General features: G+C 50.5%; 2 protein-coding genes across 7 annotated transcripts in view; one reads left to right on the plus strand and one right to left on the minus strand.

Moving 5' to 3' along the window:
• LOC311118659 (uncharacterized protein) overlaps positions 1-4580 on the plus strand; it is a 14983-nt gene extending 10403 nt beyond the window's left edge. For 3 of the 6 annotated variants that reach the window (XM_084193447.1, XM_084193448.1, XM_084193446.1), the window contains exons 3-6: positions 502-540; positions 3759-3794; positions 3904-3942; positions 4399-4559. In XM_084193447.1, coding sequence (XP_084049573.1) covers positions 502-540; positions 3759-3794; positions 3904-3942; positions 4399-4454 — 170 coding nt within the window. In that variant the 3' untranslated portion in view covers positions 4455-4559. Of the gene's footprint in view, positions 1-501; positions 541-3758; positions 3795-3903; positions 3943-4398 lie in introns of all 6 variants that reach the window. The other 3 variants (XM_084193450.1, XM_084193451.1, XM_084193449.1) reach the window with 3 other exon arrangements.
• A 321-nt stretch (positions 4581-4901) lies between these two features.
• The window catches only part of fam114a1 (family with sequence similarity 114 member A1), a 27605-nt gene continuing 5006 nt past the window's right edge, over positions 4902-27500 (minus strand). The window contains exons 6-12 of the mRNA XM_084193445.1: positions 24438-24633; positions 20223-20308; positions 15296-15493; positions 15022-15161; positions 8893-8965; positions 8722-8775; positions 4902-7632 (exon numbers count right to left, since the gene is read on the minus strand). Coding sequence (XP_084049571.1) covers positions 7519-7632; positions 8722-8775; positions 8893-8965; positions 15022-15161; positions 15296-15493; positions 20223-20308; positions 24438-24633 — 861 coding nt within the window. The 3' untranslated portion in view covers positions 4902-7518. The remainder of the gene's footprint in view (positions 7633-8721; positions 8776-8892; positions 8966-15021; positions 15162-15295; positions 15494-20222; positions 20309-24437; positions 24634-27500) is intronic.

A 27500-nucleotide genomic window follows, 5' to 3' on the forward strand; every position in this document is an offset into this window, starting at 1 on the left:
GCACTATATAAGGAATAGGGTGGCAGGGCCCTGTTCAAAAGCAGGTCACTGCACTATATAAGGAATAGGGTGGCAGGGCCCTGTTCAAAAGCAGGTCACTGCACTATATAGGGAATAGGGTGGCAGGGCCCTGTTCAAAGGCAGGTCACTGCACTATATAGGGAATAGGGTGGCAGGGCCCTGTTCAAAAGCAGGTCACTGCACTATATAGGGAATAGGGTGGCAGGGCCCTGTTCAAAAGCAGGTCACTGCACTATATAGGGAATAGGGTGGCAGGGCCCTGTTCAAAAGCAGGTCACTGCACTATATAGGGAATAGGGTGGCAGGGCCCTATATAGGGAATAGGGTGGCAGGGCCCTATATAGGGAATAGGGTGGCAGGGCCCTATATAGGGAATAGGGTGGCAGGGCCCTATATAGGGAATAGGGTGCCATTTGGGATGCGGCCATAGTGGACATACCTTACTGCCTCATAGACTGACGCTGTGATCTCCCTCTATAGAGCTGCTGCTCAGTGGATACGGGACAACATACTGGACAGGTGTGTGTGTGTGTGTGTGTGTGTGTGTGTGTGTGTGTGTGTGTGTGTGTACACAGTGTTGGGGAGTAGTGAACTGTGTGTAGTTAAACTAGTAATGTAAATACATTGTGTGTTCAGTAGCGGGGCTGGAGACAGGCACTAGACTTGTCTGTTCAGTAGCGGGGCTCGAGACAGGCACTAGACTTGTCTGTTCAGTAGCGGGGCTCGAGACAGGCACTAGACTTGTCTGTTCAGTAGTGGGGCTAGAGAGACAGGCACTAGACTTGTCTGTTCAGTAGCGGGGCTCGAGACAGGCACTAGACTTGTCTGTTCAGTAGCGGGGCTCGAGACAGGCACTAGACTTGTCTGTTCAGTAGCGGGGCTCGAGACAGGCACTATACTTGTCTGTTCAGTAGCGGGGCTAGAGAGACAGGCACTAGACTTGTCTGTTCAGTAGCGGGGCTCGAGACAGGCACTATACTTGTCTGTTCAGTAGCGGGGCTAGAGAGACAGGCACTAGACTTGTCTGTTCAGTAGCGGGGCTAGAGAGACAGGCACTAGACTTGTCTGTTCAGTAGCGGGGCTAGAGAGACAGGCACTAGACTTGTCTGTTCAGTAGCGGGGCTAGAGAGACAGGCACTAGACTTGTCTGTTCAGTAGCGGGGCTCGAGACAGGCACTAGACTTGTCTGTTCAGTAGCGGGGCTCGAGACAGGCACTAGACTTGTCTGTTCAGTAGCGGGGCTCGAGACAGGCACTAGACTTGTCTGTTCAGTAGCGGGGCTCGAGACAGGCACTAGACTTGTCTGTTCAGTAGCGGGGCTCGAGACAGGCACTAGACTTGTCTGTTCAGTAGCGGGGCTAGAGAGACAGGCACTAGACTTGTCTGTTCAGTAGCGGGGCTCGAGACAGGCACTAGACTTGTCTGTTCAGTAGCGGGGCTCGAGACAGGCACTAGACTTGTCTGTTCAGTAGCGGGGCTCGAGACAGGCACTAGACTTGTCTGTTCAGTAGCGGGGCTCGAGACAGGCACTAGACTTGTCTGTTCAGTAGCGGGGCTCGAGACAGGCACTAGACTTGTCTGTTCAGTAGCGGGGCTAGAGAGACAGGCACTAGACTTGTCTGTTCAGTAGCGGGGCTCGAGACAGGCACTAGACTTGTCTGTTCAGTAGCGGGGCTCGAGACAGGCACTAGACTTGTCTGTTCAGTAGCGGGGCTCGAGACAGGCACTAGACTTGTCTGTTCAGTAGCGGGGCAAGACTCTGGTGAAGTGATGTACAGTGTAATGGAATACATCACCATGTAAACGGGGCATCAGGCTTACTCACTAATGCCAGATAGCCTCAATAATATACATTGGGGGAAAAAAAGTATTTAGTCAGCCACCAATTGTGCAAGTTCTCCCACTTAAAAAGATGAGAGAGGCCTGTAATTTTCATCATAGGTACACGTCAACTATGACAGACAAAATTAGAATTTTTTTTCTCCAGAAAATCACATTGTAGGATTTTTAATGAATTTATTTGCAAATTATGGTGGAAAATAAGTATTTGGTCAATAACAAAAGTTTCTCAATACTTTGTTATATACCCTTTGTTGGCAATGACACAGGTCAAACGTTTTCTGTAAGTCTTCACAAGGTTTTCACACACTGTTGCTGGTATTTTGGCCCATTCCTCCATGCAGATCTCCTATAGAGCAGTGATGTTTTGGGGCTGTCGCTGGGCAACACGGACTTTCAACTCCCTCCAAAGATTTTCTATGGGGTTGAGATCTGGAGACTGGCTAGGCCACTCCAGGACCTTGAAATGCTTCTTACGAAGCCACTCCTTCGTTGCCCGGGCGGTGTGTTTGGGATCATTGTCATGCTGAAAGACCCAGACACGTTTCATCTTCAATGCCCTTGCTGATGGAAGGAGGTTTTCACTCAAAATCTCACGATACATGGCCCCATTCATTCTTTCCTTTACACGGATCAGTCGTCCTGGTCCCTTTGCAGAAAAACAGCCCCAAAGCATGATGTTTCCACCCCCATGCTTCACAGTAGGTATGGTGTTCTTTGGATGCAACTCAGCATTCTTTGTCCTCCAAACACGACGAGTTGAGTTTTTACCAAAAAGTTATATTTTGGTTTCATCTGACCATATGACAATCTCCCAATCCTCTTCTGGATCATCCAAATGCACTCTAGCAAACTTCAGACGGGCCTGGACATGTACTGGCTTAAGCAGGGGGACACGTCTGGCACTGCAGGATTTGAGTCCCTGGCGGCGTAGTGTGTTACTGATGGTAGGCTTTGTTACTTTGGTCCCAGCTCTCTGCAGGTCATTCACTAGGTCCCCCCGTGTGGTTCTGGGATTTTTGCTCACCGTTCTTATGATCATTTTGACCCCACGGGGTGAGATCTTGCGTGGAGCCCCAGATCGAGGGAGATTATCAGTGGTCTTGTATATCTTCCATTTCCTAATAATTGCTCCCACAGTTGATTTCTTCAAACCAAGCTGCTTACCTATTGCAGATTCAGTCTTCCCAGCCTGGTGCAGGTCTACAATTTTGTTTCTGGTGTCCTTTGACAGCTCTTTGGTCTTGGCCATAGTGGAGTTTGGAGTGTGACTGTTTGAGGTTGTGGACAGGTGTCTTTTATACTGATAACAAGTTCAAACAGGTGCCATTAATACAGGTAACGAGTGGAGGACAGAGGAGCCTCTTAAAGAAGAAGTTACAGGTCTGTGAGAGCCAGAAATCTTGCTTGTTTGTAGGTGACCAAATACTTATTTTCCACCATAATTTGCAAATAAATTCATTAAAAATCCTACAATGTGATTTTCTTGATTTTTTTTCTCAATTTGTCTGTCATAGTTGACGTGTACCTATGATGAAAATTACAGGCCTCTCATCTTTTTAAGTGGGAGAACTTGCACAATTGGTGGCTGACTAAATACTTTTTTGCCCCACTGTAAGTCAAACATTAATGTAATCTATAGATATAAATTGCACAAGAATGACACTTAACTTCTTCCAGTGTTAAGTAATTGGTAGCTTGGGAAACTATATATTTTCAGAGTAGCTTCCCCAACACTGTGTGTGTGTGTGTGTGCCTGTGTGTGTGTGCGTGTGTGTGTGTGTGTGTGTGTGTGTGTGCCTGTGTGTGTGTGCGTGTGTGTGTGTGTGTGTGTGTGTGTGTGTGTGTGTGTGTGTGCCTGTGTGTTGTAATAATGTTGTTTGTGTTTTCATGAACAGGCCTGTTGTCACCCATTCACGAAGAGAAGACTGCAGGTAAGGAACACACACACATACACACACACACACACACACACACACACATACATACACACACACACACACACACACACACACTAACCTTGCTACGTGTGTGTGTTCTCAGAGGAGGAGCCTCATCAGGGTTACTACGGTAATGAAACAGGTGAGGGTTCTAAAGACAATGTTCATTAATTAATTAATATCAACTAACAATCTCTCAGCCTCTCTCTCTCTCTCTCTCTCTCTCTCTCTCTCAGCCTCTCTCTCTCTCTCTCTGTCTCTCTCTCTCTCTCTGTCTCTCTCTCTCTCTGTCTCTCTCAATTCAATTCAATTTCAATTTAAGGGCTTTATTGGCATGGGTAACGTGTGTTAACATTGCCAAAGCAAGGGAAGTAGATAGTAAACAAAAGTGAAATAAACAATAAATATTAACAGTAAACATTACACTCAGAAGTTTCAAAAGAATAAAGACATTTCAAATGTCATATTATGTCTATATACAGTGTTTTAACAATGTGTAAATAGTTAAAGTACACATGGGAAAATAAATAAACATAAATATGGGTTGTATTTACAATGGTGTTTGTTCTTCACTGGTTGCCCTTTTCTCTCTCTCTAGCCCTCCACCACCGCGGCCACCCTCTTCCCTCATCCCTTTCTCCTGAAGAGCTCTAGATGAACAAAGAAGAATTAGACAGGAACACCAAGAAATGTCTTCCTTTTAACGTCTTGACAGTTTTTTTTTGTTTTAACAAATGAAAATAAAAAAAGGTCAAGTGTATCTATTGGGGACTGTCCCTGAATGCTGTCTTGGTGGTGTGTGTCGGGTGGGGGGGGGTCTTGTATTACCATACTCCTGGGTACTGAAAATCCTCAAAAGTCCCCACAAGGACAGTAAAACAAGGAAAATTATCCCTCGTGGGGACATTTCTCAGGTCCCCACGAGGACAAAGGCTAATTTAGGCTTAGGCGTTAGGTTTAGGGTTACAATTATGGTTAGGGTTAGGGTTAGGTTTAGGAGTTAGGGTTGAGGTTAGGGAAAATAGGAATTTTAATGGAAATACATTTTGGGTCCCCACATATGCTGTGTGTGTGTGTAAAGACATGGATCTGAAACAGATAAAGGGGTTAAAAAGTGTTTATTTTTTTGGTATTTAAGGTTCCTTCGTCAGATTCCAACTCCGTTACCATAGCAGCATATTAAAACATGATCATGATAATTTACCTTTTTACTGAAATAAAACCGTTTAGAGCCACTGTCATTTAGAAGTGATTGTGACTTGGCTGATGTTTCAGCAGTCGTTTGAGCGGTAACGTTTCTTCCACTCCAACCATTACATGCCATGATGTGGAATGCAAATCACATATAAGGAAGTGGATTCTTCTGGGGCGGCAGGTAGCTCAGTGGTTAAGAGCGTCGTGCCAGTAACCGAAAGGTCGCTGGTTCTAATCCCCGAGCCGACTAGGTGAAAAATCTGTCGATGTGCCCTTGAGCAAGGCACTTAACCCTAATTGCTCATGTAAGTCGCTCTGGATAAGAGCGTCTGCTAAATGACTAAAAATGTAAATGTAATTCTTATCCCACAATGGAACTTAATAAGTGAATTACAACGTTACTGGCTTGGTCAAACAACGTCTTAATAAACCAGTGGACTAAAATACACTTATGTAGAAATATAGGAAATTACAGTTCTGGTCCTTGTCTTTGTCTGTTAATGTCAGGGTTAGTGTTCTACCATTGAAACAACATCAGGGTTAATGTTCTACCATTGAAACAACATCAGGGTTAGTGTTCTACCATTGAAACAACATCAGGGTTAGTGTTCTACCATTTAAACAACATCAGGGTTGGTGTTCTACCATTTAAACAACATCGGGGTTAGTGTTCTACCATTGAAACAACATCAGGGTTAGTGTTCTACCATTTAAACAACATCAGGGTTGGTGTTCTACCATTTAAACAACATCAGGGTTAGTGTTCTACCATTTAAACAACATCGGGGTTGGTGTTCTACCATTTAAACAACATCAGGGTTGGTGTTCTACCATTGAAACAACACCAGGGTTAGTGTTCTACCATTGAAACAACACCAGGGTTAGTGTTCTACCATTGAAACAACATCGGGGTTAGTGTTCTACCATTGAAACAACATCAGGGTTAGTGTTCTACCATTGAAACAACATCAGGGTTAGTGTTCTACCATTGAAACAACATCAGGGTTAGTGTTCTACCATTGAAACAACATCAGGGTGTGTTCTACCATTGAAACAACACCAGGGTTAGTGTTCTACCATTGAAACAACATCAGGGTAAGTGTTCTACCATTGAAACAACATCAGGGTGTGTTCTACCATTGAAACAACATCAGGGTTAGTGTTCTACCATTGAAACAACATCAGGGTTAGTGTTCTACCATTGAAACAACATCGGGGTTAGTGTTCTACCATTGAAACAACATCAGGGTTAGAGTTCTACCATTGAAACAACATCAGGGTTAGTGTTCTACCATTGAAACAACATCAGGGTTAGCGTTCTACCATTGAAACAACATCAGGGTTAGAGTTCTACCATTGAAACAACATCGGGGTTAGTGTTCTACCATTGAAACAACATCAGGGTTAGTTTTCTACCATTGAAACAACATCAGGGTTAGTGTTCTACCATTGAAACAACATCAGGGTTAGTGTTCTACCATTGAAACAACATTGGTCCATGCAAAGGAAAATGAGTGTTAAGGATAACATAAATAAAGCAAAATCCCTTCATTATGCAGGCAACACCAATACCTGAGGCAGGTAGCCTAGCGGTTAGCGTTGGGCCAGTAACCGAAAGGTCGCTGGTTCGAATACCTAAAGCTGACAAGGAAAAGATCTGTCGATGTGCCTTTTGAGCAAAGCACTTAACCCTAATTTGCTCCAGGGGGCGCCGTACTACTATGGCTGACCCTGTAAAACAACACATTACACTGCACCTATCATACTACTATGGCTGACCCTGTAAAACAACACATTACACTGGACCTATCATACTACTATGGCTGACCCTGTAAAACAACACATTACACTGGACCTATCATACTACTATGGCTGACCCTGTAAAACAACACATTACACCGGACCTATCATACTACTATGGCTGACCCTGTAAAACAACACATTACACTGGACCTATCATACTACTATGGCTGACCCTGTAAAACAACACATTACACTGGACCTATCATCTGCTGCATGTGACAATCCCCAAAAAAATGTACCCCGTTTTTTGGTTTAGCTTTTTAAAACGACAAGACATATTCTAGTGACACGGATAAGCCAGTTAAATTAGCCAATTAACATGATCATGTTTAGATTTATCTTCGAACAATACTCAGCAAAAAATGATGTATATAATAAAAATAGTCCATTTGGAGATATGTACTAGACACGAATACAAGCGCTTCAATCTGAGAAGTTGTTAAGAGGTTTCCCACATAAATCTATACTAATGTTACTGCATTATGCAACAGTTTAAAGATACGCTAGTCAGTCTGTTACCATGGCACCGCTAGGCAGTCTGTTACCATGGCACCGCTAGTCAGTCTGTTACCATGGCACCTAGTAGTTTACTTTTCTTCAGTACCACTGTTATTGATAAATATCAAATGATCTCACTGTACATAGTTACATCATTAAGACTAGCTGGTGTGCTAGTTGCACTTCAGCAGAAAGAGGTGTGTTTCCGGAGGTTAAGACAGGGTTAGGGCTGTGGTTCCGTCTGGGTTTTAGAGTTCTGGGTCTGGATGTGCGACATCTGGAGAACCGGGAGGAGGAGCTGGAAGGCGTTCTGGATGTATGTGGTGCTGTTAGAACCCTACGGAACAACAAGCACCGTTAGAACCCTACAGAACACTGTTGGAACCATACGGAACAACAGAACACTGTTAGAACCCTACAGAACACTGTTAGAACCATACGGAACAACAGAACACTGTTGGAACCATACGGAACAACAGAACACTGTTAGAACCATACGGAACAACAGAACACTGTTGGAACCATACGGAACAACAGAACACTGTTAGAACCATACGGAACAACAGAACACTGTTAGAACCCTACAGAACACTGTTGGAACCATACGGAACAACAGAACACTGTTAGAACCATACGGAACAACAGAACACTGTTAGAACCCTACGGAACAACAAGCACCGTTAGAACCCTACAGAACACTGTTGGAACCATACGGAACAACAGAACACTGTTAGAACCATATGGAACAACAGAACACTGTTAGAACCATACGGAACAACAGAACACTGTTAGAACCATACGGAACAACAGAACACTGTTAGAACCCTACAGAACACTGTTGGAACCATACGGAACAACAGAACACTGTTAGAACCATATGGAACAACAGAACACTGTTAGAACCATACGGAACAACAGAACAGTGTTGGAACCATACGGAACAACAGAACACTGTTAGAACCATATGGAACAACATAACACTGTTAGAACCCTACAGAACACTGTTGGAACCATACAGAACAACAGAACACTGTTAGAACCATACGGAACAATAGAACACTGTTAGAACCCTACAGAACAGTGTTGGAACCATACGGAACAACATAACACTGTTAGAACCATATGGAACAACAGAACACTGTTAGAACCATACGGAACAACAGAACAGTGTTGGAACCATACGGAACAACAGAACACTGTTAGAACCATACGGAACAACAGAACACTGTTAGAACCATACGGAACAACAGAACATTGTTAGAACCCTACGGAACATTGTTAGTACCCTATAGAACAACAGAACAATGTTAGAAGAACCCTAAGGAACAACATAACACTGTTGGAACCCTACAGAACAATATAACACCTGTTAGAACCATACAGAACATTGTTAGAACCCTACAGAACCAACAGTTCTATGTCTTACCTCAAGCAGCACACTGTCTACCAAAGGGTTCAACTCTTCCGCTTTTCTCTGACCCTGGAAAAGGGCAGACGGGAGGGAGGGAGTCAGATAACCAATGGGTGATCAGCTGCCAACCTGATCTTAATGCCATTCATTTATTGTTTTTGGAGATAAAGCCACAGCATGTCTTACCCCGACAGTGAGCAGAGTAGCAGAGAACTTCCTGGCAAGACAGTCCACCTCCCGACACATGGCACACGTCAACCTGCAACACACACACACGTTAGCGATGCACACAGGCTACGGCCTGGTCTCTAGCAGGTTTCTCCTGGTCCTGTCCCCCCCCCCCCTACAGCCTGGTCTCTAGCAGGTTTCTCCTGGTCCTGTCCCCCCCCTACGGCCTGGTCTCTAGCAGGTTTCTCCTGGTCCTGTCCCCCACCCTAAAGTCTGGTCTCTAGCAGGTTTCTCCTGGTCCTGTCCCCCACCCTAAAGTCTGGTCTCTAGCAGGTTTCTCCTGGTCCTGTCCCCCACCCCCCCTACAGCCTGGTCTCTAGCAGGTTCCTCCTGGTCCTGTCCCCACCCCTACAGCCTGGTCTCTAGCAGGTTTCTCCTGGTCCTGTCCCCCCCTACGGCCTGGTCTCTAGCAGGTTCCTCCTGGTCCTGTCCCCACCCCTACAGCCTGGTCTCTAGCAGGTTTCTCCTGGTCCTATCCCCCCCCTACAGTCTGGTCTCTAGCAGGTTTCTCCTGGTCCTGTCCCCCCCCCCCCTACAGCCTGGTCTCTAGCAGGTTTCTCCTGGTCCTATCCCCCCCCCCCCAGCCTGGTCTCTAGCAGGTTTCTCCTGGTCCTGTCCCCCCCCCCCCTACAGCCTGGTCTCTAGCAGGTTTCTCCTGGTCCTGTCCCCCCCCCCCCTACAGCCTGGTCTCTAGCAGGTTCCTCCTGGTCCTGTCCCCCCCCCCCCTACAGCCTGGTCTCTAGCAGGTTTCTCCTGGTCCTGTCCCCCCCCCCCCTACAGCCTGGTCTCTAGCAGGTTTCTCCTGGTCCTATCCCCCCCCCCCAGCCTGGTCTCTAGCAGGTTTCTCCTGGTCCTGTCCCCCCACCCCCCCCCCTACAGCCTGGTCTCTAGCAGGTTTCTCCTGGTCCTGTCCCCCCCCTACAGCCTGGTCTCTAGCAGGTTCCTCCTGGTCCTGTCCCCCCCCCCCTACAGCCTGGTCTCTAGCAGGTTTCTCCTGGTCCTGTCCCCCCCCTACAGCCTGGTCTCTAGCAGGTTCCTCCTGGTCCTGTCCCCCCCCCCCTACAGCCTGGTCTCTAGCAGGTTTCTCCTGGTCCTGTCCCCCCCCCCCCTACAGCCTGGTCTCTAGCAGGTTTCTCCTGGTCCTGTCCCCCCCCCCCCCCCCCCTACAGCCTGGTCTCTAGCAGGTTCCTCCTGGTCCTGTCCCCCCCCCCCTACAGCCTGGTCTCTAGCAGGTTTCTCCTGGTCCTATCCCCCCCCCTACAGCCTGGTCTCTAGCAGGTTCCTCCTGGTCCTGTCCCCACCCCTACAGCCTGGTCTCTAGCAGGTTTCTCCTGGTCCTGTCCCCCCCCCTACAGCCTGGTCTCTAGCAGGTTTCTCCTGGTCCTGTCCCCCCCCCCCCATAGCCTGGTCTCTAGCAGGTTTCTACTGGTCCTGTCCCCCCCCCCCTACAGCCTGGTCTCTAGCAGGTTTCTCCTGGTCCTGTCCCCCCACCCCCCCCCCCTACAGCCTGGTCTCTAGCAGGTTTCTCCTGGTCCTGTCCCCCCACCCCCCCCCCTACAGCCTGGTCTCTAGCAGGTTTCTCCTGGTCCTGTCCCCACCCCTACAGCCTGGTCTCTAGCAGGTTTCTCCTGGTCCTGTCCCCCCCTACAGCCTGGTCTCTAGCAGGTTTCTCCTGGTCCTGTCCCCACCCCTACAGCCTGGTCTCTAGCAGGTTTCTCCTGGTCCTGTCCCCCCCCCCCCCCCCCCCTACAGCCTGGTCTCTAGCAGGTTTCTCCTGGTCCTGTCCCCCCCCCCCCTACAGCCTGGTCTCTAGCAGGTTTCTCCTGGTCCTGTCCCCCCACCCCCCCCCCTACAGCCTGGTCTCTAGCAGGTTTCTCCTGGTCCTGTCCCCCCACCCCCCCCCCTACAGCCTGGTCTCTAGCAGGTTTCTCCTGGTCCTGTCCCCCCACCCCCCCCCTACAGCCTGGTCTCTAGCAGGTTTCTACTGGTCCTGTCCCCCCCTACAGCCTGGTCTCTAGCAGGTTTCTCCTGGTCCTGTCCCCCCCCCCCCCTACAGCCTGGTCTCTAGCAGGTTTCTCCTGGTCCTGTCCCCCCCCCCCCCCTACAGCCTGGTCTCTAGCAGGTTCCTCCTGGTCCTGTCCCCCCCCCCCTACAGCCTGGTCTCTAGCAGGTTTCTCCTGGTCCTGTCCCCCACCCCCCCCCCCTACAGCCTGGTCTCTAGCAGGTTTCTCCTGGTCCTGTCCCCCCCCCCCTACAGCCTGGTCTCTAGCAGGTTTCTCCTGGTCCTATCCCCCCCCTACAGCCTGGTCTCTAGCAGGTTTCTCCTGGTCCTGTCCCCCCACCCCCCCCCCTACAGCCTGGTCTCTAGCAGGTTTCTCCTGGTCCTGTCCCCCCACCCCCCCCCCTACAGCCTGGTCTCTAGCAGGTTTCTCCTGGTCCTGTCCCCCCACCCCCCCCCTACAGCCTGGTCTCTAGCAGGTTTCTACTGGTCCTGTCCCCCCCTACAGCCTGGTCTCTAGCAGGTTTCTCCTGGTCCTGTCCCCCCCCCCCCTACAGCCTGGTCTCTAGCAGGTTTCTCCTGGTCCTGTCCCCCCCCCCCCCCTACAGCCTGGTCTCTAGCAGGTTCCTCCTGGTCCTGTCCCCCCCCCCCTACAGCCTGGTCTCTAGCAGGTTCCTCCTGGTCCTGTCCCCCCCCCCCTACAGCCTGGTCTCTAGCAGGTTTCTCCTGGTCCTGTCCCCCACCCCCCCCCCCTACAGCCTGGTCTCTAGCAGGTTTCTCCTGGTCCTGTCCCCCCCCCCCTACAGCCTGGTCTCTAGCAGGTTCCTCCTGGTCCTGACCCCCCCCCTACAGCCTGGTCTCTAGCAGGTTCCTCCTGGTCCTGTCCCCCCCCCCCTACAGCCTGGTCTCCAGCAGGTTTCTCCTGGTCCTGTCCCCCCCCCACAGCCTGGTCTCTAGCAGGTTTCTCCTGGTCCTGTCCCCCCCCTACAGCCTGGTCTCTAGCAGGTTCCTCCTAGTCCTGTCCCCCCCTACAGCCTGGTCTCTAGCAGGTTTCTCCTGGTCCTGTCCCCCCCTACAGCCTGGTCTCTAGCAGGTTTCTCCTGGTCCTGTCCCCCCCTACAGCCTGGTCTCTAGCAGGTTTCTCCTGGTCCTGTCTCCCCCCCCCCCTACAGCCTGGTCTCTAGCAGGTTTCTCCTGGTCCTGTCCCCCCCCCTACAGCCTGGTCTCTAGCAGGTTTCTCCTGGTCCTGCCCCCCCCCCCCTACAGCCTGGTCTCTAGCAGGTTCCTCCTGGTCCTGTCCCCCCCCCCCCTACAGCCTGGTCTCTAGCAGGTTTCTCCTGGTCCTGTCCCCCCCCCCCCTACAGCCTGGTCTCTAGCAGGTTCCTCCTGGTCCTGTCCCCCCCCCCCCCTACAGCCTGGTCTCTAGCAGGTTCCTCCTGGTCCTGTCCCCCCCTTACAATCTGGTCTCTAGCAGGTTTCTCCTGGTCCTGTCCCCCCCCTACAGCCTGGTCTCTAGCAGGTTTCTCCTGGTCCTGTCCCCCCCCCCCCTACAGCCTGGTCTCTAGCAGGTTTCTCCTGGTCCTGTCCCCCACCCCCCCTACAGCCTGGTCTCTAGCAGGTTTCTCCTGGTCCTGTCCCCCCCCCCCCTACAGCCTGGTCTCTAGCAGGTTTCTCCTGGTCCTGTCCCCCCCTTACAATCTGGTCTCTAGCAGGTTTCTCCTGGTCCTGTCCCCCCCCCCTACAGCCTGGTCTCTAGCAGGTTTCTCCTGGTCCTGTCCCCCCCTACAGCCTGGTCTCTAGCAGGTTTCTCCTGGTCCTGTCCCCCCCCTACAGCCTGGTCTCTAGCAGGTTCCTCCTGGTCCTGTCCCCACCCCCCCCTACAGCCTGGTCTCTAGCAGGTTCCTCCTGGTCCTGTCCCCCCCCCCCCTACAGCCTGGTCTCTAGCAGGTTTCTCCTGGTCCTGTCCCCCCCTACAGCCTGGTCTCTAGCAGGTTCCTCCTGGTCCTGTCCCCCCCCCCCTACAGCCTGGTCTCTAGCAGGTTTCTCCTGGTCCTGTCCCCCCCCCTACAGCCTGGTCTCTAGCAGGTTTCTCCTGGTCCTGTCCCCCCCCCTACAGCCTGGTCTCTAGCAGGTTTCTCCTGGTCCTGTCCCCCCCCCTACAGCCTGGTCTCTAGCAGGTTTCTCCTGGTCCTGTCCCCCCCCCCCCCTACAGCCTGGTCTCTAGCAGGTTTCTCCTGGTCCTGTCCCCCCCCCCCCTACGGCCTGGTCTCTAGCAGGTTTCTCCTGGTCCTGTCCCCCCCCCCCCCTACAGCCTGGTCTCTAGCAGGTTTCTCCTGGTCCTGTCCACCCCCCCCCACCCCTACAGCCTGGTCTCTAGCAGGTTTCTCCTGGTCCTGTCCCCCCCCCCCCCCCCTACAGCCTGGTCTCCAGCAGGTTTCTCCTGGTCCTGTCCCCCCCCCACAGCCTGGTCTCTAGCAGGTTTCTCCTGGTCCTGTCCCCCCCCTACAGCCTGGTCTCTAGCAGGTTCCTCCTAGTCCTGTCCCCCCCTACAGCCTGGTCTCTAGCAGGTTTCTCCTGGTCCTGTCCCCCCCTACAGCCTGGTCTCTAGCAGGTTTCTCCTGGTCCTGTCCCCCCCTACAGCCTGGTCTCTAGCAGGTTTCTCCTGGTCCTGTCCCCCCCCCCCCCTACAGCCTGGTCTCTAGCAGGTTTCTCCTGGTCCTGTCCCCCCCCCTACAGCCTGGTCTCTAGCAGGTTTCTCCTGGTCCTGCCCCCCCCCCCCTACAGCCTGGTCTCTAGCAGGTTCCTCCTGGTCCTGTCCCCCCCCCCCCTACAGCCTGGTCTCTAGCAGGTTTCTCCTGGTCCTGTCCCCCCCCCCCCTACAGCCTGGTCTCTAGCAGGTTCCTCCTGGTCCTGTCCCCCCCCCCCCCTACAGCCTGGTCTCTAGCAGGTTCCTCCTGGTCCTGTCCCCCCCTTACAATCTGGTCTCTAGCAGGTTTCTCCTGGTCCTGTCCCCCCCCTACAGCCTGGTCTCTAGCAGGTTTCTCCTGGTCCTGTCCCCCCCCCCCCCTACAGCCTGGTCTCTAGCAGGTTTCTCCTGGTCCTGTCCCCCACCCCCCCTACAGCCTGGTCTCTAGCAGGTTTCTCCTGGTCCTGTCCCCCCCCCCCCTACAGCCTGGTCTCTAGCAGGTTTCTCCTGGTCCTGTCCCCCCCTTACAATCTGGTCTCTAGCAGGTTTCTCCTGGTCCTGTCCCCCCCCCCTACAGCCTGGTCTCTAGCAGGTTTCTCCTGGTCCTGTCCCCCCCTACAGCCTGGTCTCTAGCAGGTTTCTCCTGGTCCTGTCCCCCCCCTACAGCCTGGTCTCTAGCAGGTTCCTCCTGGTCCTGTCCCCACCCCCCCCTACAGCCTGGTCTCTAGCAGGTTCCTCCTGGTCCTGTCCCCCCCCCCCCTACAGCCTGGTCTCTAGCAGGTTTCTCCTGGTCCTGTCCCCCCCTACAGCCTGGTCTCTAGCAGGTTCCTCCTGGTCCTGTCCCCCCCCCCCTACAGCCTGGTCTCTAGCAGGTTTCTCCTGGTCCTGTCCCCCCCCCTACAGCCTGGTCTCTAGCAGGTTTCTCCTGGTCCTGTCCCCCCCCCTACAGCCTGGTCTCTAGCAGGTTTCTCCTGGTCCTGTCCCCCCCCCTACAGCCTGGTCTCTAGCAGGTTTCTCCTGGTCCTGTCCCCCCCCCCCCCTACAGCCTGGTCTCTAGCAGGTTTCTCCTGGTCCTGTCCCCCCCCCCCCTACGGCCTGGTCTCTAGCAGGTTTCTCCTGGTCCTGTCCCCCCCCCCCCCTACAGCCTGGTCTCTAGCAGGTTTCTCCTGGTCCTGTCCCCCCCCCCCCACCCCTACAGCCTGGTCTCTAGCAGGTTTCTCCTGGTCCTGTCCCCCCCCCCCCCCCCTACAGCCTGGTCTCTAGCAGGTTTCTCCTGGTCCTGTCCCCCCCTACAGCCTGGTCTCTAGCAGGTTTCTCCTGGTCCTGTCCCCCCCCCCCCTACAGCCTGGTCTCTAGCAGGTTCCTCCTGGTCCTGTCCTGTCCCCCTCACCCCCCTGCAGACCTGGTGAGTATGTGAGCCTGGTCTCTAGCAGGTTTCTCCTGGTCCTGTCCGTGGAGGATCAACTCTGCCACCTTGTGGAGCTGCTCGATACTGCGGGCTGTCACCTCCGCCAGGGAACCCACTGAAGACAGGTACACTGCCTGGACACGCACACACAAAACACACACATTATATATATACACACACACACACACACACAATACATACACACACTACTTGCTTAAAAAGAAAACAGAAGGAAAGAGAACAGGAGAGAGACAGACAGACAGCTCACCTCTACAGATCTGGAACGGCTCTCCCCCTCTTTCCTCTCCTCCTTCTCTCCCTCCATCTCCTCCCCCTTCTCTTCTCCTCCTCCTCCTCCTCTTATTTCAGGTTCTCCTCTTTGCTCCTCCTCCGTCGCCCCCACGATGGTATCCGTGGCGACGTGTTTCTCCACCTCTCTCACCCAATCGTGCGCCCTCATCCTGGCCTGGGGATTAATTGACATGACATAACTTGACATAACTTAACTAAACTTTAACCTAAAATAACTTAACTCTTATACAGAAGATTAAATTAAAACTGACTGTCTGTTACCTTGTTGAGTTTGTCTGGGGGTGGCAGCGACTGTGTGTTACCTTGTTGAGTTTGTCTGGGGGTGGCAGCGACTGTATTACCTTGTTGAGTTTGTCTGGGGGTGACAGCGACTGTATTACCTTGTTGAGTTTGTCTGGGGTGGCAGCGACTGTGTTTTACCTTGTTGAGTTTGTCTGGGGTGGCAGCGACTGTGTGTTACCTTGTTGAGTTTGGGGTGGCAGCGACTGTCTGTTACCTTGTTGAGTTTGTCTGGGGGTGGCAGCGACTGTGTGTTACCGTGTTGAGTTTGGGGTGGCAGCGACTGTGTATTACCTTGTTGAGTTTGTCTGGGGTGGCAGCGACTGTGTTTTACCTTGTTGAGTTTGTCTGGGGTGGCAGCGACTGTGTGTTACCTTGTTGAGTTTGGGGTGGCAGCGACTGTCTGTTACCTTGTTGAGTTTGTCTGGGGGTGGCAGCGACTGTGTGTTACCGTGTTGAGTTTGGGGTGGCAGCGACTGTGTGTTACCTTGTTGAGTTTGTCTGGGGGTGGCAGCGACTGTGTGTTACCTTGTTGAGTTTGTCTGGGGTGACAGCGACTGTATTACCTTGTTGAGTTTGTCTGGGGTGGCAGCGACTGTGTGTTACCTTGTTGAGTTTGTCTGGGGTGACAGAGACTGTATTACCTTGTTGAGTTTGTCTGGGGTGGCAGCGACTGTGTGTTACCTTGTTGAGTTTGGGGTGACAGCGACTGTATTACCTTGTTGAGTTTGTCTGGGGTGGCAGCGACTGTGTGTTACCTTGTTGAGTTTGTCTGGGGTGGCAGCGACTGTGTGTTACCTTGTTGAGTTTGTCTGGGGTGGCAGCGACTGTGTGTTACCTTGTTGAGTTTGTCTGGGGTGGCAGCGACTGTGTATTACCTTGTTGAGTTTGTCTGGGGTGGCAGCGACTGTGTGTTACCTTGTTGAGTTTGGGGTGGCAGCGACTGTGTATTACCTTGTTGAGTTTGTCTGGTGTGGCAGCGACTGTGTGTTACCTTGTTGAGTTTGGGGTGGCAGCGACTGTGTATTACCTTGTTGAGTTTGTCTGGGGTGGCAGCGACTGTGTGTTACCTTGTTGAGTTTGTCTGGGGGTGACAGAGACTGTATTACCTTGTTGAGTTTGTCTGGGGTGGCAGCGACTGTGTGTTACCTTGTTGAGTTTGTCTGGGGGTGACAGAGACTGTATTACCTTGTTGAGTTTGTCTGGTGTGGCAGCGACTGTGTGTTACCTTGTTGAGTTTGTCTGGGGGGTGACAGCGACTGTGTATTACCTTGTTGAGTTTGTCTGGGGTGGCAGCGACTGTGTATTACCTTGTTGAGTTTGTCTGGGGTGGCAGCGACTGTGTGTTACCTTGTTGAGTTTGTCTGGGGGTGGCAGCGACTGTATTACCTTGTTGAGTTTGTCTGGGGGTGGCAGCGACTGTATTACCTTGTTGAGTTTGTCTGGGGGTGGCAGTGACTGTATTACCTTGTTGAGTTTGTCTGGGGTGGCAGCGACTGTGTGTTACCTTGTTGAGTTTGTCTGGGGGTGGCAGCGACTGTATTACCTTGTTGAGTTTGTCTGGTGTGGCAGCGACTGTGTGTTACCTTGTTGAGTTTGTCTGGGGGTGGCAGCGACTGTGTGTTACCTTGTTGAGTTTGTCTGGGGGTGACAGGGACTGTCTGTTACCTTGTTGAGTTTGGGGTGGCAGCGACTGTATTACCTTGTTGAGTTTGTCTGGTGTGGCAGCGACTGTGTGTTACCTTGTTGAGTTTGTCTGGGGGTGGCAGCGACTGTGTATTACCTTGTTGAGTTTGTCTGGGGTGGCAGGGACTGTGTATTACCTTGTTGAGTTTGTCTGGGGTGGCAGCGACTGTGTGTTACCTTGTTGAGTTTGTCTGGGGTGGCAGCGACTGTGTGTTACCTTGTTGAGTTTGTCTGGGGTGACAGCGACTGTGTATTACCTTGTTGAGTTTGTCTGGGGTGGCAGCGACTGTGTTTTACCTTGTTGAGTTTGTCTGGGGGTGACAGCGACTGTATTACCTTGTTGAGTTTGTCTGGGGTGGCAGCGACTGTGTTTTACCTTGTTGAGTTTGTCTGGGGGTGGCAGCGACTGTGTATTACCTTGTTGAGTTTGTCTGGGGTGGCAGCGACTGTGTATTACCTTGTTGAGTTTGTCTGGGGTGGCAGCGACTGTGTGTTACCTTGTTGAGTTTGTCTGGGGTGGCAGGGACTGTGTGTTACCTTGTTGAGTTTGTCTGGGGGTGGCAGGGACTGTCTGTTACCTTGTTGAGTTTGTCTGGGGTGGCAGCGACTGTATTACCTTGTTGAGTTTGTCTGGGGTGGCAGCGACTGTGTGTTACCTTGTTGAGTTTGTCTGGGGGTGGCAGGGACTGTCTGTTACCTTGTTGAGTTTGTCTGGGGTGGCAGCGACTGTATTACCTTGTTGAGTTTGTCTGGGGTGGCAGCGACTGTGTGTTACCTTGTTGAGTTTGTCTGGGGTGGCAGCGACTGTGTGTTACCTTGTTGAGTTTGTCTGGGGGTGACAGCGACTGTATTACCTTGTTGAGTTTGTCTGGGGTGGCAGCGACTGTGTGTTACCTTGTTGAGTTTGTCTGGGGGTGGCAGGGACTGTGTGTTACCTTGTTGAGTTTGTCTGGAGTGGCAGCGACTGTGTGTTACCTTGTTGAGTTTGTCTGGGGTGGCAGCGACTGTGTGTTACCTTGTTGAGTTTGTCTGGGGTGGCAGCGACTGTGTATTACCTTGTTGAGTTTGTCTGGGGGTGACAGCGACTGTGTATTACCTTGTTGAGTTTGTCTGGGGTGGCAGCGACTGTATTACCTTGTTGAGTTTGTCTGGGGGTGACAGCGACTGTGTGTTACCTTGTTGAGTTTGTCTGGGGGTGACAGCGACTGTGTGTTACCTTGTTGAGTTTGTCTGGGGGTGACAGCGACTGTGTGTTACCTTGTTGAGTTTGTCTGGGGGTGACAGCGACTGTGTGTTACCTTGTTGAGTTTGTCTGGGGGTGACAGCGACTGTGTGTTACCTTGTTGAGTTTGTCTGGGGGTGACAGCGACTGTGTATTACCTTGTTGAGTTTGTCTGGGGTGGCAGCGACTGTGTGTTACCTTGTTGAGTTTGTCTGGAGTGGCAGCGACTGTGTGTTACCTTGTTGAGTTTGGGGTGACAGCGACTGTGTGTTACCTTGTTGAGTTTGTCTGGGGGTGACAGCGACTGTGTATTACCTTGTTGAGTTTGTCTGGGGGGTGACAGCGACTGTGTGTTACCTTGTTGAGTTTGTCTGGGGTGGCAGCGACTGTATTACCTTGTTGAGTTTGGGGTGGCAGCGACTGTGTATTACCTTGTTGAGTTTGTCTGGGGTGGCAGCGACTGTCTGTTACCTTGTTGAGTTTGGGGTGGCAGCGACTGTGTGTTACCTTGTTGAGTTTGTCTGGGGTGGCAGCGACTGTCTGTTACCTTGTTGAGTTTGTTTGGGGTGGCAGCGACTGTGTGTTACCTTGTTGAGTTTGTCTGGGGGTGGCAGCGACTGTATTACCTTGTTGAGTTTGTCTGGGGGTGGCAGCGACTGTGTGTTACCTTGTTGAGTTTGTCTGGGGTGGCAGGGACTGTGTATTACCTTGTTGAGTTTGTCTGGGGTGGCAGCGACTGTATTACCTTGTTGAGTTTGTCTGGGGGTGACAGCGACTGTGTGTTACCTTGTTGAGTTTGTCTGGGGTGGCAGCGACTGTGTGTTACCTTGTTGAGTTTGTCTGGGGTGGCAGGGACTGTGTGTTACCTTGTTGAGTTTGTCTGGGGTGGCAGCGACTGTGTGTTACCTTGTTGAGTTTGTCTGGGGTGGCAGCGACTGTGTGTTACCTTGTTGAGTTTGTCTGGGGTGGCAGCGACTGTATTACCTTGTTGAGTTTGTCTGGGGGTGACAGCGACTGTGTGTTACCTTGTTGAGTTTGTCTGGGGTGGCAGCGACTGTGTGTTACCTTGTTGAGTTTGTCTGGGGTGGCAGCGACTGTGTGTTACCTTGTTGAGTTTGTCTGGGGTGGCAGCGACTGTATTACCTTGTTGAGTTTGTCTGGGGGTGACAGCGACTGTGTGTTACCTTGTTGAGTTTGTCTGGGGGTGGCAGCGACTGTGTGTTACCTTGTTGAGTTTGGGGTGACAGCGACTGTGTGTTACCTTGTTGAGTTTGTCTGGGGGTGACAGCGACTGTGTATTACCTTGTTGAGTTTGTCTGGGGGTGGCAGCGACTGTGTGTTACCTTGTTGAGTTTGGGGTGACAGCGACTGTGTGTTACCTTGTTGAGTTTGTCTGGGGTGGCAGCGACTGTGTGTTACCTTGTTGAGTTTGTCTGGGGTGACAGCGACTGTGTGTTACCTTGTTGAGTTTGGGGTGACAGCGACTGTGTGTTACCTTGTTGAGTTTGTCTGGGGTGGCAGCGACTGTGTGTTACCTTGTTGAGTTTGTCTGGGGTGGCAGCGACTGTGTGTTACCTTGTTGAGTTTGTCTGGGGTGGCAGCGACTGTGTGTTACCTTGTTGAGTTTGTCTGGGGTGGCAGCGACTGTGTGTTACCTTGTTGAGTTTGTCTGGGGGTGGCAGCGACTGTGTATTACCTTGTTGAGTTTGTCTGGGGTGGCAGCGACGTGAAGATCAAACAGTAGCTCAGTCAGAACACTCTCAAACTCCTCCCCATCGGCAGCTGGAGAGAGAGATTAACATCATGTCTAGTAATAACTGGGTCGTTACACAAAAAGAGTGCCCTATGATATTTAAAGTAGAAATTGTGCACCAATATTGAATTTTAAAAGCCCGTTATATTAAATGAAGTGCCCTTTAATATAGACCACATGGAGAATTCAATACATCAAAGGCTCGCTAAAGTGCCAAAATTCTGCATTTTGACGCGTCCCTCCGTCAAACCCTGTGTCACTTCCAGGAAGATTTCAACGCACTAAAGGCCGGCACAGACTGTACGACGGTAGCCATCTCATCATCTCATGCCACGATCGTGTCTACAAAATGTCTACGTCGTGGGAAGATTATTCGGTTGTAAACGATTGTGGGATATCTTGGCTCCTTGTTCAGCGTGACAGGGTCTAGGTCTGCTGATTCAGTACCACTACGTCTTGGCTCCTTGTTCAGCGCGACAGGGTCTAGGTCTGCTGATTCAGTACCACTACGTCTTGGCTCCTTGTTCAGTGCGACAGGGTCTAGGTCTGCTGATTCAGTACCACTACGTCTTGGCTCCTTGTTCAGTGCGACAGGGTCTAGGTCTGCTGATTCAGTACCACTACGTCTTGGCTCCTTGTTCAGCGCGACAGGAACTAGGTCTGCTGATTCAGTACCACTACGTCTTGGCTCCTTGTTCAGTGCGACAGGGTCTAGGTCTGCTGATTCAGTACCACTACGTCTTGGCTCCTTGTTCAGCGTGACAGGGTCTGGGTCTAGGTCTGCTGATTCAGTACCACTATGTCTTGGCTCCTTGTTCAGCGCGACAGGGTCTAGGTCTGCTGATTCAGTACCACTACGTCTTGGCTCCTTGTTCAGTGCGACAGGGTCTAGGTCTGCTGATTCAGTACCACTACGTCTTGGCTCCTTGTTCAGCGCGACAGGAACTAGGTCTGCTGATTCAGTACCACTACGTCTTGGCTCCTTGTTCAGCGTGACAGGGTCTAGGTCTGCTGATTCAGTACCACTACGTCTTGGCTCCTTGTTCAGCGTGACAGGGTCTAGGTCTGCTGATTCAGTACCACTACGTCTTGGCTCCTTGTTCAGCGTGACAGGGTCTAGGTCTGCTGATTCAGTACCACTACGTCTTGGCTCCTTGTTCAGTGCGACAGCATCTAGGTCCGCTGATTCAGTACCACTACGTCTTGGCTCCTTGATCAGCGTGACAGGGTCTAGGTTTGCTGATTCAGTACCACTACGTCTTGGCTCCTTGTTCAGCGCGACAAGGTCTAGGTCTGCTGATTCAGTACCACTACGTCTTGGCTCCTTGTTCAGTGCGACAGGGTCTAGGTCTGCTGATTCAGTACCACTACGTCTTGGCTCCTTGTTCAGCGTGACAGGGTCTAGGTCTGCTGATTCAGTACCACTACGTCTTGGCTCCTTGTTCAGCGTGACAGGGTCTAGGTCTGCTGATTCAGTACCACTACGTCTTGGCTCCTTGTTCAGCGCGACAGGGTCTTCTAGGTCTGCTGATTCAGTACCACTACGTCTTGGCTCCTTGTTCAGTGCGACAGGGTCTAGTTCTGCTGATTCAGTACCACTACGTCTTGGCTCCTTGTTCAGTGCGACAGGGTCTAGGTCTGCTGATTCAGTACCACTACGTCTTGGCTCCTTGTTCAGCGCGACAGGGTCTAGGTCTGCTGATTCAGTACCACTATGTCTTGGCTCCTTGTTCAGCGTGACAGGGTCTAGGTCTGCTGATTCAGTACCACTACGTCTTGGCTCCTTGTTCAGCGCGACAGGGTCTAGGTCTGCTGATTCAGTACCACTACGTCTTGGCTCCTTGTTCAGTGCGACAGGGTCTAGGTCTGCTGATTCAGTACCACTACGTCTTGGCTCCTTGGTTCAGCGTGACAGGGTCTAGGTCTGCTGATTCAGTACCACTACGTCTTGGCTCCTTGTTCAGCGCGACAGGGTCCAGGTCTGCTGATTCAGTACCACTACGTCTTGGCTCCTTGTTCAGCGCGACAGGGTCTAGGTCTGCTGATTCAGTACCACTACGTCTTGGCTCCTTGTTCAGCGCGACAGGGTCTAGGTCTGCTGATTCAGTACCACTACGTCCTGGCTCCTTGTTCAGTGCGACAGGGTCTAGGTCTGCTGATTCAGTACCACTACGTCTTGGCTCCTTGGTTCAGCGCGACAGGGTCTAGGTCTGCTGATTCAGTACCACTACGTCTTGGCTCCTTGTTCAGTGCGACAGGGTCTAGGTCTGCTGATTCAGTACCACTACGTCTTGGCTCCTTGTTCAGTGTGACAGGGTCTGGGTCTGCTGATTCAGTACCACTACGTCTTGGCTCCTTGTTCAGTGCGACAGGGTCTAGGTCTGCTGATTCAGTACCACTACGTCTTGGCTCCTTGTTCAGTGCGACAGGGTCTAGGTCTGCTGATTCAGTACCACTACGTCTTGGCTCCTTGTTCAGCGTGACAGGGTCTAGGTCTGCTGATTCAGTACCACTACGTCTTGGCTCCTTGTTCAGCGCGACAGGGTCTAGGTCTGCTGATTCAGTACCACTACGTCTTGGCTCCTTGTTCAGCGTGACAGGGTCTAGGTCTGCTGATTCAGTACCACTACGTCTTGGCTCCTTGTTCAGCGCGACAGGGTCTAGGTCTGCTGATTCAGTACCACTACGTCTGGTCGCAGGCTCTGACAAAGTTCTGGCGGTGTCAGAAACGTTGATCCTTTATCGCAGTGGTCTGAGTCAAAATGCAGGCCGAGATCTACCACTCAGATGTTATTTTATTTTAACATGACTTTAAAATGTAAACCTATGCAGCATTAACCAATTAAAAGCAGTTTTGTAGTAATGAGGTTTGTGCAGTAGACTATAGGCCCAATACATCATCACTGCATATCGGCTTTGATTGAACTGTCCTGACAATGTTGTTATTCTCTGACCATTTACAAATTATATTTTATAATATGTAGGTACAGTTGAAGTCGGAAGTTTACATACACTTTAGGTTGGAGTCATTAAAACTTGTTTTTCAACCACTCCACACGTTTCTTGTTAACAAACTATAGTTTTGGTAAGTCGGTTAGGACATCTACTTTGTGTATATCAGTGGTTAGGGCCCAGCTGTGTATATCAGCGGTTAGGACCCAGCTGTGTATATCAGCGGTTAGGGCCCAGCTGTGTATATCAGCGGTTAGGGCCCAGCTGTGTATATCAGTGGTTAGGGCCCAGCTGTGTATATCAGCGGTTAGGGCCCAGCTGTGTATATCAGCGGTTAGGGCCCAGCTGTGTATATCAGCGGTTAGGGCCCAGCTGTGTATATCAGCGGTTAGGGCCCAGCTGTGTATCTCAGCGATTAGGGCCCAGCTGTGTGTCTCAGCGATTAGGGCCCAGCTGTGTCTCTCAGCGGTTAGGGCCCAGCTGTGTATATCAGCGGTTAGGGCCCAGCTGTGTATATCAGCGGTTAGGGCCCAGCTGTGTATATCAGCGGTTAGGGCCCAGCTGTGTATATCAGCGGTTAGGGCCCAGCTGTGTATATCAGCGGTTAGGACCCAGCTGTGTATCTCTAGGGCCCAGCTGTGTATATCAGCGGTTAGGACCCAGCTGTGTATATCAGCGGTTAGGACCCAGCTGTGTATCTCTAGGGCCCAGCTGTGTATATCAGCGGTTAGGACCCAGCTGTGTATATCAGCGATTAGGGCCCAGCTGTGTATATCAGCGGTTAGGGCCCAGCTGTGTATATCAGCGGTTAGGGCCCAGCTGTGTATATCAGCGGTTAGGGCCCAGCTGTGTATATCAGCGGTTAGGGCCCAGCTGTGTGTATCAGCGGTTAGGGCCCAGCTGTGTGTCTCTAGGGCCCAGCTGTGTATATCAGCGATTAGGGCCCAGCTGTGTATATCAGCGGTTAGGGCCCAGCTGTGTATATCAGCGGTTAGGGCCCAGCTGTGTATATCAGCGGTTAGGGCCCAGCTGTGTATCTCAGCGGTTAGGGCCCAGCTGTGTATATCAGCGGTTAGGGCCCAGCTGTGTGTCTCAGCGATTAGGGCCCAGCTGTGTATATCAGCGGTTAGGGCCCAGCTGTGTATATCAGCGGTTAGGGCCCAGCTGTGTATATCAGCGGTTAGGGCTGTTGTCTTGGTAACTCACACAGAGGGGTAGAACGCTGGGGACTTAGATCACCCTTTTCCATCGTCTCTCCCTCCTCCTCTCCCTCCTTCTCTCCCTCCTCCTCTCCCTCCTTCTCCTCTTCCGCGTGGCTGATGAAGATGTCCTTGATGGCAATCAGTTCTTTCTTCCTCTCCTCCTGATCCTCCTCTTCTAGGGAGGAGAAGAACGACTGAACCTGAGAGGAGAGAAGAGGAGAGGAGAGAGAGGAGTTGGGTTGGGGGGGGGGGGGGTAGATCAGCTTTAATATTGCAGATAGATTTTAACTTCCATCAATGTAATCGTCTGCATCACTTCCAATCCCCATACAGTGGGGGAAAAAAGTATTTAGTCAGCCACCAATTGTGCAAGTTCTCCCACTTAAAAAGATGAGAGAGGCCTGTAATTTTCATCATAGGTTCACGTCAACTATGACAGACAAAATGTGGAAAAAAAATCCAGAAAATCACATTGTAGGATTTTTTATGAATTTATTTGCAAATTATGGTGGAAAATAAGTATTTGGTCAATAACAAAAGTTTCTCAATACTTTGTTATATACCCTTTGTTGGCAATGACACAGGTCAAACGTTTTCTGTAAGTCTTCACAAGGTTTTCACACACTGTTGCTGGTATTTTGGCCCATTCCTCCATGCAGATCTCCTCTAGAGCAGTGATGTTTTGGGGCTGTCGCTGGGCAACACGGACTTTCAACTCCCTCCAAAGATTTTCTATGGGGTTGAGATCTGGAGACTGGCTAGGCCACTCCAGGACCTTGAAATGCTTCTTACGAAGCCACTCCTTCGTTGCCCGGGCGGTGTGTTTGGGATCATTGTCATGCTGAAAGACCCAGCCACGTTTCATCTTCAATGCCCTTGCTGATGGAAGGAGGTTTTCACTCAAAATCTCACGATACATGGCTCCATTCATTCTTTCCTTTACACGGATCAGTCGTCCTGGTCCCTTTGCAGAAAAACAGCCCCAAAGCATGATGTTTCCACCCCCATGCTTCACAGTAGGTATGGTGTTTTGGATGCAACTCAGCATTCTTTGTCCTCCAAACATCTGACCATATGACATTCTCCCAATCCTCTTCTGGATCATCCAAATGCACTCTAGCAAACTTCAGACGGGCCTGGACATGTACTGGCTTAAGCAGGGGGACACGTCTGGCACTGCAGGATTTGAGTCCCTGGTGGCGTAGTGTGTTACTGATGGTAGGCTTTGTTACTTTGGTCCCAGCTCTCTGCAGGTCATTCACTAGGTCCCCCCGTGTGGTTCTGGGATTTTTGCTCACCGTTCTTGTGATCATTTTGACCCCACGGGGTGAGATCTTGCGTGGAGCCCCAGATCGAGGGAGATTATCAGTGGTCTTGTATGTCTTCCATTTCCTAATAATTGCTCCCACAGTTGATTTCTTCAAACCAAGCTGCTTACCTATTGCAGATTCAGTCTTCCCAGCCATGTGCAGGTCTACAATTTTGTTTCTGGTGTCCTTTGACAGCTCTTTGGTCTTGGCCATAGTGGAGTTTGGAGTGTGACTGTTTGAGGTTGTGGACAGGTGTCTTTTATACTGATAACAAGTTCAAACAGGTGCCATTAATACAGGTAACGAGTGGAGGACAGAGGAGCCTCTTAAAGAAGAAGTTACAGGTCTGTGAGAGCCAGAAATCTTGCTTGTTTGTAGATGACCAAATACTTATTTTCCACCATAATTTGCAAATAAATTCATTAAAAATCCTACAATGTGATTTTCTGGATTTTTTTTTCTCAATTTGTCTGTCATAGTTGACGTGTATCTATGATGAAAATGACAGGCCTCTCATCTTTTTAAGTGAGAGAACTTGCACAATTGGTGGCTGACTAAATACTTTTTTTCCCCACTGTATGCTTTTTTACAAAATGTATATTTTTTTTACATACACATACATATACATGTACATTTTAGTCATTTAGCAGACGCTCTTATCCAGAGCGACTTACAAATTGGTGCATTCACCTTATAGCCAGTGGGATAACCACTTTACAAGGTTTTTTTATTATTTATTTTTTTGGGTTTTGTAATTTAAAAAAAAATAATTTGTGAAATTTCTTTTTTTTAGAGTATGTTTTTAATTTTCATTTGTTATATATATATATTGTTGTTGTTTTTTGTTGTTGTTGTTTATTTATTTTTGTGTTTTTTTTATTATTTGTATTATTATTTTTATATTTTTGTGGGGGTGGGGTAGGGGGGGGGTAGAAGGATTACTTTATCCTATCCCAGGTATTCCTTAAAGAGGTGGGGTTTCAAATGTCTCCGGAAGGTGGTCAGTGACTCCGCTGTCCTGGCGTCGTGAGGGAGCTTGTTCCACCATTGGGGTGCCAGAGCAGCGAACAGTTTTGACTGGGCTGAGCGGGAACTATGCTTCCGTAGAGGAAGGGGAGCCAGCAGGCCAGAGGTGGATGAACGCAATGCCATATCCTTTTTTTATATATATTCCCCTTTATTACTTTCCAACCCCACCACCCCTTCCCGAATTGGAGTAAACTAGTGAACAACAATGCTTAGGCCTCTACTTCCAGCTTATACATACTATATACATTTTACGGACACAGTCAATTTTACAATAATTCTATTTTGTTTATTTTTACTCCTGAACTTCCTCTACCCTCAACCTCTCCGATCATTTTCATGATGTCCATCCGGTTTGCTTCTATATGCCATATCTTTCTAACTGTGCTCTTTCACAAAAGCTCTCAACCTATAACCTATAGACTTATTATGGACACAGTATGCTTTACATGAGTTATCTTGTTGTTATTAGTTGTTGTTAGTTGTCATTAGTCCCATCCTTCAGCTCCTCCCATCTATATCTTAACACCATCCACATTGGATTTCTATTTGCCACATATTTTTCAACTGTACTGTTTTACAAAAGTTCTGAACCTTTCTATTCTCATTGTTTCTACAGATTGTGAATTGAAAATAAACATTTTTGCTAAAATATTATTATATTATTGATCGATTGACTATGACTTTTCAGATCACCCAGTAATGCTATGTGCAGGGTTAGCTCCAGGTAA

Source organism: Coregonus lavaretus, assembly GCF_964263955.1.
Source record: "Coregonus lavaretus genome assembly, contig: HAP1_SCAFFOLD_3821, whole genome shotgun sequence".
Lineage (NCBI taxonomy): Eukaryota > Metazoa > Chordata > Actinopteri > Salmoniformes > Salmonidae > Coregonus > Coregonus lavaretus.